Source organism: Elephantulus edwardii, unplaced genomic scaffold (assembly GCF_000299155.1).
Source record: "Elephantulus edwardii isolate Elephantulus edwardi_28Jun2011 unplaced genomic scaffold, EleEdw1.0 scaffold00262, whole genome shotgun sequence".
NCBI lineage: Eukaryota > Metazoa > Chordata > Mammalia > Macroscelidea > Macroscelididae > Elephantulus > Elephantulus edwardii.
The window spans coordinates 263855-275613 of NW_006400012.1; the positions used below are offsets into that span (position 1 = coordinate 263855).

Sequence of the window (11759 nt, forward strand, 5' to 3'; positions counted from 1 at the left end):
TTTAGTAATGATTGTCATATTGCGTGAATCAACAGTGTGTGTGTGTGTGTGTGTGTGTGTGTCTGTCTTTTGTATCACCTGACACTTGAAAGGTATTTAGTAATGATTGTCATATTGCGTGAATAACTTATAAAAAGAATTCTCAGGACCTTCACTGTCTCCTAACAGTTACTGTCAGAGTTAGGGTTAAATCTGGGTTAATAAGAAGGAATGTCAACTTTGGAACCAGACAAGCCTGAATTCATATCTGATCTTACCCACATGCTAGCAGTGTGACTTTGACAAAGTATATTGACACCCCTCCCTAAGCAGGAATTTTGAAATCTACGTAACAAAATTACTATGGAAATTAAAATTCTCAGTTCCCTAGCAGGCCCTCAATAAAGAGCAACTTGCGGATAATATGTTGCTTCTTGTGTAAAGTACTTATTTGAAAACAACTTCTCTTGAAAAAGGGTACAATAAACTCCACTTGTTCTGACCTTAGGAAGAATTGATATTTTCTGCTTGTACTTTTAAGAGAGGGAGGCTTGTTTTAACAGTGTTTGACACTTTTGACTGTTTAAGCTTCAGGTAACCACAAAATGTCATGAACTGGAAGACTCCACTTCGCAGGTTTGAGTTTCATTTCCTATAAAATGGAGAATATATAACAGTATGTGCCTTACAGGTTTACTGATAGATTAAATAAAATAATTGATGGAAAGCATATATGAGGGTACCTAAGACATAGTAAATAAACACTCAAAAAACAGAGAGTAATACTTAATGCCTTGTTCCTCACATATCATTTACTGCTACCATGATGCCAGTTTTCCTTTGTCTTATAATGGTTTAATTTTATTTTTTTTTTATCCTTGTCTATCTGCTAGTCAGTTACATTTGCCAACAACTCTTTACAAAACCAGGGGCAGGAATAGGGGCAGGGTGGCAAGTACTAGGAGAACAGAGATTAGTGAATGGAGTAGGATGATGAAAGATTCAATGGAGACTTGAAAAGATGGGGTAATAATAGGCATAGGTCAATAGTAATTAATTACATAAAATACAGTGTATATAGAAATGATTGTGTGAAACACAGTGTAAAAGATTGTATAAAATACCATGTACATGAATGAAACACAAGTATACTAATTATTGTATGCAAGCCAATAAAATGTTAGCAGGAAAAAAGATACATGTAATGAAATGATAAGTTTCAAAAAGGAAGCATGGTTGGAAGAAGCAGATGCATTGCTAAGATTCCTATTAGAAGCTTGTCGTTTCTTTTGCTTCCTTAGGTTTGGTCGGAAGCGAACGTTAGCAGCATTTCTGTGCCTGGGAGGACTGGCCTGTCTCATTATAATGTTCCTGCCAGAAAAGAAAGGTATGCCTTTCACATTTCTACAAGGGTTTTGAATAGCAGTTTCATTACAATGAATCTCAATATAGTAGAGTGATTACCATATGCCATGCTTCATTTCTGTGATTGCATATTATTTTACAATTGTGCAGGGCATAATGGGCCAGATTTCTTTCCATTGCCTGAACTATTCTCTGGGTGAATAATGGGCTTAGAGGTACACTATTAATTCTTTCAGGCTATTAAGCTACCATCTGGGGTGGCTGGGATGCAGTATAGTGAGGGTAGAGGTCTTTATTTGATGATGATGTGAACTGGTTAGTTCCACACAGAAAGAAACTGTCAGAGACTGCAGATTATACTCCATCATGGCTGTTAGAAAGATTTTATATCATAGGTTCTAAACGGGGGCTAATGGGAACCTTGGCCCCTCTGTATCTCCTTCAGACCCCCCCCCAAAGCCACCTCAATAATTATAGACAAGAAGAAGAATTATACTCTTAGTGGTAGTCAACATTCTTGCAGTCTTATAAGAAGTGAAAACCTTGGTGTTTTTCTAAATTCCTATCTTTGCTTAATGTGTAAACACAGCCTCAGAAAAGATCCCTTTGGCCTCCTTGTCTAAGCTGATCACTGTCCCTCTATAGAAATTCTATAGATTCTCCTTTTTCTCGGCCTTTTTCCCACACTCACCCAGCCACCTGAGGCATCTCAGCTACTGCATCAGGAACTGCACAGTGATTTTCAACAGTGAGGAGTGATCCACAGCAAACTGCCACTGGAGCATGTGGTCTAACAGGAGCCCATTTGTGGGACTTTGGGTTTTCACAGGCCTCCACTGTGGGATTGCTTTTCCATAATGGAAATGATGACAAGCGGTTTTAGGTAGTTTAACATAAAGTCTTGATAAATTAAAGATTCATTTCCTGCCAAGGTATATCATTCATTAAATCCTCTTTTGGTAAATTACTTCTCCTTAAAGCTAAGTTATCCCAAAAGCTCTTAGAAGACCCTGAGGCCTTGTCTTACCTACCTGTTTTAAAACTCTTTACACCTAATGTATTGAGATCTATATTGGTTCCCATTCCAAAGAAGTGTGACCCAACAGAGTGTGGAAACTATAGAACAATATCATTGATTTCACATGCAAGCAAGACTCTGCGGAAAATTATCCAAAAATGACTGGAACAGCATATTAGCAGACTGCCAGAAGTCCAGGCTGGGTTTAGAAGGAGTTGTGGTGGTACTAGGGATATTGTAGCTAATGTTATCTGGATCTTAGCTGAAAGCAGGGAATACCAGAGGAATGTCTATTTGTGTTTCATTGATTATACAAAGGCATTTGACTGGATGGATCATAACAAACTGAGGCTGACTCTGAGAAGAATGGGAATCCCAGAACACTTGATCATTCTGATGTGAAACCTATACTTGGACCAGGAGGCAGTCCATCAGAACAGAGCAGGGAAACACTGGGAAGGGTGTACATCAGGGATGTATCCTATCTCCGTACCTTTCCAAACCTATATGCAGAACAAATTATCTCGGAGGCTGGGCTCTGTGAGGAGAAGTGTGGCATCAGGATTGGTGAAAGATCCATCAACAATCTGTATTATGCAGACGACACAACCCTGCTTGCTGAAACTGAGGAGGACCTGAAGTGCTTGCTGCAGAGAGGGTCAAGGACTGCAGCCTTCAATATGGATTGAGGCTCAATGTCAAGAAGACAAAGATTCTCACCACTGGACCGATTGGCAGCATCAGGATGAATGGTAGAGATTGAGATTGTTCACAGCTTTAGTCTGCTTGGCTCCACAGTCAACACTCTTGGCACCAGCAGCCAGGAAATTAAAAGACATATTGCGATGGGAAAGTCTGCTGTTAATCGACCTCTCCAAAGAACTGAAGAGCAGTGGTGTCACTCTGGACACTTAGGTGCATCTGATACAGGCCATAGTCTTTGCAATCGCTTGCTATGCATCAGAGAGTTGGACAATGACTAAGGAGGATAGAAGGAGAATTGATGCCTTTGAGCTGTGGTGCTGGAGAAGAGTTTTGAGTGTACCATGGACTGCTAGGGAAACAAACAGATTCATCCCGGAGAGGGTTAAACCGGGCTGCTCCTTGGAGGCAAGGATTCTGAGGCTTCATCTGACATACTTTGGACATGTTGCAAGAAGGGACCAGTCCTTGGAGAGGGACATCATACTTGGAATGGTGGAGGGACAGTGTAGGAGAGGAAGGCCCTCTATGAGGTGGATTGATTCAGTGACTGGGATAATTGGGATGGGAGTGTCAGAGATAGTGCGATTGGCACAGGACAGAGCAGGGTTTAGGGTTGTTGTACATAGGGTCGCTATAAGTTGCCAGCAACTTGATGGCATATAACAGCACCACCACCTAATGAGCTGCTAATTGATGGCTGTAGTTCTGTGTCTTGAATTCAGAGTATAGTCTTCTCACCAGTTAGAGTTCTCTCCAGTATTTAGAACAGTCTTATGATGATTTTCATGGGATCATGCAAACTAGAGAATTTTGTTTTCCTTTTTCCTGTTCTCTAAGAAAATTGACCCTTTTGCTAACACCAGATAGAAGAGATACTTCTCAGCTGTTGCCTGCCATAAGCTTGTAGAACTAAGTCCTTGTCTAGTATAAGACAATATTGGACTTCAAATTATTGTAACTTTATTGTACCAACTTTCATACTCTGTAGGCCACTTAGAAATTCATTTGTTTCCCACACTTAGCAGTCCGGTAGTCTCTTTGCCACTTTGTAGAGAAAAACTGTTCAGTACTACTATAAATATTCCTATAACTGCCTCCTCAAGCCAGATCATTTCATGTGGCATTCGCACATGCCAGCTAACTCACCTCAAAGACTGCACATGGCCTTTTCTGGAAATTATTTCTTCTTATAAAAAGCAAAACAAAAGCTCTAAGTGAGTGAAGAGTTGCAGTTAGACCAGTTATCCCCTCTCTTCTCACTTTTAATCAATTTTAAGAGAAATCTTGAAGCAGGGCTTTGAACTGGTTCAAACTGGTTCAGTCGTGACTGATACAGAAAAATTGTAGAATGTGAGTGTACTAGAATGGTATAACTGGGACAGGAAAAGCTTAAAGGTAAGCTTTTAAGGTTTCTCTTAAAATTGAATGGGAAGCTTGGAAGAGTTATAGTGAGAGCCCTTTCAAAAGACTGACGGGGAGGTTGGATTTTTGCCAGGAGTGTGGAGAGCACACTTTGGGGTACCAACTTAGAGTGGGTACTGTTGTTTCAGATTTTGCCCCTGGTTGGTTGCTGTCCTATGCTATCCTTCTTTTCTAAAAGGAAGATTCTATTTCTAGCAAGGTTTTTTCCCTGGTTATCATTATGGTACACTCGCATTTCACAAATGCAGCTCTGTTCCAGTGTTGTTTGGCTGTTAGAAGCCCAGCTTGAACCATCTTGTGATTATGCTTCTAGGTGGACACTGGGTAAGAAACAGCATAACCAAGTACTTTGCACATTTCACAGTGTAAAAAGCCTCACGAACATGATCCTCTACCAGAATGCTTCTTAAATGGGAAGATTTCCTCTCATACACTTTGAGCTTGTTATCAAAAGGGTGCTGACCCTGGAGAAAGTTACCATACTTGGAAAAGTGGAGGGTCAGAGAAAAGAAGGAAGACCATAAACAAGATGGATTGACACAGTGATGCAACATGAGCTTGAGCACAGCAAAGACTATATACATATGGTCAAGAATAGGGCAGGGTCAGTCCTTGGAGAAGGACATCATGCTTAGAAGGGTATAAGGACAGTGCAAAAAGGAAGACCCTCGAGGAGCTGACTCCGGCAGTGGGGTCAGTTGTGTCAGAGGTGGTGAGGTTGGCTCAGCATAGGACAAGGTTCAGAGCTGTGAGTCAGACCCTATGAGTTCATAGGGTCACTATGAATTGTAGTTGATGTGATGGCATGTAACAACAATAACAAACCACTTCATAGCGGGAAAAGGTGACAGCATGCCTCCCTAAACATTTACAGCCTTAAGAAACCCTTTGGGCCAGTTCTGCTCTTTCCCATCGGGTTGTTATGAGTCATAATTAACTTGGAAGCAAGTGGGATTTATTCATGATCATAATTAGAGGAATAGATGTGTAGTCTTATTTTTAAAGATTTTTAGGGAAAGCCATTCCCTAATGACCTTTAATAAATTGTTTCTATTTAAAAACAGCTATGAGATATCATCTCACCCCAGTAACAATAGCAAAGTTCAACAGAGCAGCAAATAACAAATGCTGGCTAGGTTGTAGAGAGATTGGAATCCTTATTCACTGCTGGTGGGAGTGTAAAATGGTACAACCACTTTCTCAAAAAGTTGAAAATAGAAATAACCATTTGACCCAGCAGTTCTACTACTGGAAATATGCCCTAAAGAAACCATAACTGTCATCCAAACAGATATATGCACACCCATCTTTATTGTTGTGTTACTTACAATAGCAAAGAGATGGAAGCAACCCAAGTACCCATCAACAAATGAATGAATAGAAAAACTATGATGTATTCATGCAAGGGAGTACTATGCAGCACTGAAAAACAGTGAACTGATAGAACATTACACAACATGGGAGACCCTGGAGGACATCATGCTGAGTGAAATATCTCAGTCACAAAAGGATAAATACTGCATAGCATCACTATTTTAAAGCTAATCTGACATGGGGTTTGGAGAAGAATAGGATAAGAATGGGTAGATAATGACCATTGCATTGGAACAGAAAAGAAGGAGAGGGCATTTCACTTGAGTTACACAGGGGAGAATGGATTGTGGGAGCAGTGGAGTCCCAAGAAAAAGAACAGGCATAGGCTACTTGGCAAAGATGTCGAGAATGAGAGGCAATTACATTTGATGATTAGGACCTCACTTTAACCTTTAAGAGCAGAAGTTTCCAAGGATCCTGAGAGAAGAGAAAGTGAGTCTTGAAAAGACCCAGCTTGGGGGAGGGAAGAAAATGTGTAACAATGAAGGAATGAAAATCCAATTTTTCTGTAAACTTTCATCAAAATTACAATTAAAATTAAAAAACTTAAAAAAATAAAAATGTCCAGGTCAGTGTTTTCAGTACGGAAAGGTGGAGCTCAGCAAAGCCTGATGTTCTTCATTAAGGAAAAAAAGAATTTAAACATATTTCATTGGGAAAATCTACTGCTGCAGACTTCTTTAAAGTCCTAAAGAGCATGGATTTCAGTTTGAAAGTGCAATTTGCTTCATATGTATGCAAAAGTTGGAAATTAAATAAAGAGAAGTTAGATAGAAAAAAACCACCAGAATTGGAAGCTTTGGGGAGCCAGCTCCCCAGATGTGCCACGGCTGACTGTTTCCTAGACTTCACATGAGGCTTCTTCTGGCTTTGGATATTGTGGTAGAAGTTTAGATTGTAATCTCTCTGTAAAGTACCACTAGAATTTCACGATGCTAGTTCTAAAACTGAAAAGATGTCGTGGAATGCCTCCACACTTAACAGTTTCAGAAGATGCTAACTGTGTGGATTGAAAACAGTCCTGGAGATCATTTGCAGTCAAACAAATGTGCACATTTCTGCTTTTTTTCACTTCAGGCATGTGTTCTGGGGGATAAGTGATGAATTCACGTTTTCAAGGGGATAATTAACGAACTTAATTTGTCTCTCTCTCTCTGTCTCTCTCACTCTCACTCTCTCTCTCTCTCTCTCATTCAGTCTCTTTCTCTCTCTCTCCACCTCCCCCCCCAATAGTAGTGAAGCAGTAGTGGCATCCACTTCCAGAAACTCTATGACCTTTGATAAATGCCATTTGTTATAGAAGGGCTTCAGGTCTTGTTCATAGGGTCACTATGAGTCATGCTCAACTGGAAGGCAATCAACAACAACAGTGTTTCATGGCTTAAAAATACAATTACTTTAGAGCTAGAATCCTTTTCTAAGAAGCTTGACAGAAGAGGAGAGAGCAGCCCCAGGTGGTCAAGTTTGGCAGTGTCTGAGCCACCGTGCTCGAGATGCCATCTTTATAATAGATGAAGATTTACACACACGGGCAGGGACAGTGACACTTGTTTTCTGGAATGAGGGGCATTGTGTGCCTCCCTCGTTAGAGGTTGAGAAGACTTGAATACAGAAATACTTTTCCCACTAAATTAATTTGTCTTAATCCGTCCAAATATCTAGTGAATACTGATGTGCATAGTATTATGGCAACACAGCAAGATACCACCCTTAAGGTAAAGGAATTAAAAATTTATTTTGAGCATGTGATATGGAAAAGTTGGCAACTGCAAATGGGTGTCTGAAGCCGACTAGGTGATGGGAATAAAGGGCAGTGAAGGTGAAAGGAAGGAGAGGGCATTTCATTTGAGTTACGCAGGGAAGAATGGATTGTGGGAGCAGTGGAGTCCCAAGTAAAAGAACAGGCATAGGCTACTTGGTGAAAATGTCAAGAATGAGAAGCAATTACATTTGATGATGAGGACCTCACTTTAACCTTTAAGAGCAGAAGTTTCCAGAGCAGCTGATATTGGAAGCTGCTGACTGAGGCAAATGCCTTTTAGGCCTTAGGAAGTGGAGTATTGGTCACTCACTGGAGATGTTCAGTTGTTAAGCAGGAAAGTACAACAGAGTCAGTGGGGTTTTCCCTTGAAAAGACAAAATGATATTATGTGGAAGCTAGAATAAGTACTGAAAATGAGAAGCGAAATATATCTGAAAGACTAATTAAATTGTTGTTGTTGCTGCTTACCCATAGCTGATCCTGTAATAGATTTTCAGAGGCAGTTAATCACACAGGAGGAGATTGTCCATCCTCCTCCTGCAGAGTGACCGATAGCCTCGAACCATGTTCCTTTGGGATTATAGCACAGCTTCTTACCATGAGGCCACAGAGCTCTCCTAATTAAATTGTATGGAATAATTAAATAATTATTAAATATTTAATTTAATATCTCCAGAATAACTTCTATAAAGTACTTAATTTCTATAAGTTGCATCTATTTATTTCATTTAATAAATTAAAATGAATATATTTATTTATTGTATTGTACTGTCAAATCAGATCTGACTGGTACAGGAGGAGATTGCCCCCTCCTTCTCCAGCAGAGCATCTGGTGGATTTGAACCACGTACCTCTGGGATTGCAGTGCAGCATCTTGCCACTAAGCCATGGATGTCAGAAGAGACTCTGAAAATTGCACTGGAGCGCAAAGAAGCCAAAGCACAGGGAAGAATTCAAGATACTAAAGAGTTGAATAGAAGATTTCAAAAGGCAGCACGGGATGACAAAGCAAAATATTACAATGAAATGTGCAAGGAGTTGGAGTCGGAAAATCAAAAGGGCCGAACTCGCTCAGCATATCTTAAGCTCAAGGAACTGAACAACAAATTCAAACCTCGAGTTGCTATAATCAAGGATGCTTTTGGCAGAATGTTAAATGATCCCGGAAGTATTAAAAAAAGATGGAAGGAATATACTGAGTCACTGTATCGAAAGGAATTGGAAGACACAGAAGGATTTCATGAAACAACATATGAGCAAGAGCCTATGGTGATGAAAGAAGAAGTTCAGGCTGCTTTGAAGGACATGGCCAAAAATAAGGCTCCAGGAATAGATGGTATACCAATTGATATATTTCAGTTAACAGATGCTGCCCTGGACGTGCTCACCAAGTTGTGCCAAGAAATCTGGAGAACGACCACTTGGCCAACTGACTGGAAGAAATCGATATTTGTTCCTATCCCAAAGAAAGGCGACCCAACCGAATGTGGAAACTACAGAACAATTTCACTGATTTCACATGCAAGCAAGATTTTACTGAAAATTATCCAAAAACGACTGGAACAGCACATCAACAGAGAACTACCAGAAGTCCAGGCTGGTTTCAGAAGGGGTCGTGGCACTAGAGATATTGTAGCTGATGTTAGATGGATCTTGGCTGAAAGCAGGGAATACCAGAGGAATGTCTATCTGTGCTTCATTGACTATACAAAGGCATTTGACTGTGTAGATCATAACAAACTGTGGCTGACTCTGAGAAGAATGGGAATCCCAGAACACTTGATCGTTCTAATGCGAAACTTATACTTGGACCAGGAGGCAGTCGTCAGAACAGAGCAAGGGAACACTGCATGGTTCAAAATTGGGAAGGGCGTACGCCAGGGATGCATCCTATCTCCATACCTCTTCAACCTATATGCAGAACAGATTATCCGGGAGGCTGGGCTCTATGAGGAGAAATGTGGGGTCAGGATTGGTGGACGATCTATCAACAATCTGCGTTATGCGGGTGACACAACCCTGCTTGCTGAAACTGAGGAGGACCTGAAGCACCTGCTGCAGAGTGTCAAGGACTGCAGCCTGCAATATGGATTGAGGCTCAATGTCAAGAAGACAAAGATTCTCACCACCAGACCAATCGGCAGCATCAGGATGGATGGTGAAGAGATTGAGATTGTACACAGCTTTAGTCTGCTTGGCTCCATAGTCAACAGTCTTGGCACCAGCAGCCAGGAAATTAAAAGGCGCATTGCCATGGGAAAGTCTGCTGTTAGGGACCTCTCCAAAGCGCTGAAGAGCAGTGGTGTCTCTCTGGAGACTAAGGTGCGTCTGATACAGGCCATAGTCTTCGCAATCACCTGTTATGCATCAGAGAGTTGGACAATGACCAAGGAGGATAGAAGGAGAACTGATGCCTTTGAGCTGTGGTGCTGGAGAAGAGTACTGAGAATACCATGGACTGCTAGGAGAACAAACAGATTTGTCCTGGAGAGGGTTAAACCAGGTGGCTCCTTGGAGGCAAGGATTCTGAGGCTCCGTCTAACTTACTTCGGACATGTGGTGAGGAGAGACCGGTCCTTGGAGAGGGACATCATGCTTGGGAGGGTGGAGGGACGGCGCAGGAGAGGAAGGCCCTCTATGAGGTGGATTGATTCAGTGACTGGGATAATTGGGATGGGAGTATCAGAGACAGTGCGATTGGCACAGGACAGAGCGGAGTTTAGGGCTGTTGTGCATAGGGTCGCTATGAGTCGCAGGCGACTCGACGGCACATAACAACAACAACAACATATTTATTTATTAAATATAGAAAACATTCACTATCTCTAGAATAATGAAATATAGTGGAGAAGATAATAATTAAGTATCCTGGAGAGAATTAAGGAAAGAATCACAGAATAATCAGTAGTCCTTTTTCTAAGAAAATGAACAGACAAAATATTTTTGGATTTGTATGTAAAAATGCTACATAAAGAAATGCAAACATTACTGTTGTTTTATTGTGTAGTAATTTAAGTGAGAAATTGGAAAAGAAGAAGAATTAAAATTACTTTCTCGCTTCTTCTTGTTGTATACCTTCAAGTTGGAATTGACTCATAGCTGACCCTCTAGTGGGTTTTCAGAGGCAGTAAATAGCATGGGAGGAGAATGCCCATCCTTCTCCTGCAGAGCAAAGCAGTCTCATAGCACTCATGCTGTGTGTCTGCTGTAGAAACTTAAAGGATTATTTCTTACTTATGAGCCCCTAAGTAGTGCAAATGGCTTGGCAGCTCAGACCCACCCAGTGCCTCCACCTAGACAAGCCTGGCAGCCCTCACAGTCTGAGAGCCTTCTGCACACAGCAGCTCTGCACAAAGAATTGCCTCAGTGGCACATGACAGTAACAGCATTCCTTATCTAATGCCACTGTGTGGCCAAATGGTTTGAGTTCAAGTATTAACCTACTTGTTGATAGTTTGAAACACTCCCCACCCCCCAGCATTGGGAAGAAGTCCTGACAACCTGTGCCCATAGCAACATAGTCGAGAACACCCTGTGGAACAGTTCTATCTAGCCTTTAAAAGAGTCACCACGAATTGGATTAAACCGTAACAGTGTGCTTGGTTTGGTCTTGGTATTACTTATCTTTGGAAAAATATTAAGGAATGTAAATTAAAAACAAAGGAATTTTCTGAGCTTGCCTATCTCTTATTTTCCCACCAGTTTACATCAGATATTAAACAAGATTGAAAGAAAAGGAATGTCCTTATCTTGCTTGGTAGATAAAATTTAGGTTATTTTTAAGTTTAATAGTTATTTTTCTGGGGGAGGGGAAACAGTGAAGGAGGGAGGACAATGTGTAACAATGAATGAATTTTTTAAAAAAATAAGTATATTTTTTAAAAAACAGGATCTTTAAAAAAATTATTTTGCTGTAGTACAGAACTTCTCAGAGGATCTTTCACGCCAGAATAAGTGCAAACTTAATCACATATAAAATATTATGAGTGTAACCAAAACCATGAGGAAATTATGTGTGTGTGTATGATTGTGTAAAATATTCTTTTATATTGCTTCTATATTGCTGACTCTGAGAAGAATGGGAATCCCAGAACACTTGATCGTGCTGATGCGAAACCTATACTTGGACCAAGA

At 40.7% G+C, this 11759-nt stretch overlaps 1 protein-coding gene and 1 pseudogene across 2 annotated transcripts in view; one reads left to right on the forward strand and one right to left on the reverse strand.

Moving 5' to 3' along the window:
- The window catches only part of LOC102847157, a 2852-nt pseudogene extending 2739 nt beyond the window's left edge, over positions 1 to 113 (reverse strand).
- The window catches only part of SLC22A15 (solute carrier family 22, member 15), a 112329-nt gene that overhangs the window by 93991 nt on the left and 6579 nt on the right, over positions 1 to 11759 (forward strand). The window contains exons 8-9 of one of the 2 annotated variants that reach the window (XM_006899571.1): positions 1281 to 1366; positions 10314 to 10316. In XM_006899571.1, coding sequence (XP_006899633.1) covers positions 1281 to 1366; positions 10314 to 10316 — 89 coding nt within the window. The remainder of the gene's footprint in view (positions 1 to 1280; positions 1367 to 10313; positions 10317 to 11759) is intronic. The other variant, XM_006899572.1, reaches the window with a different exon arrangement.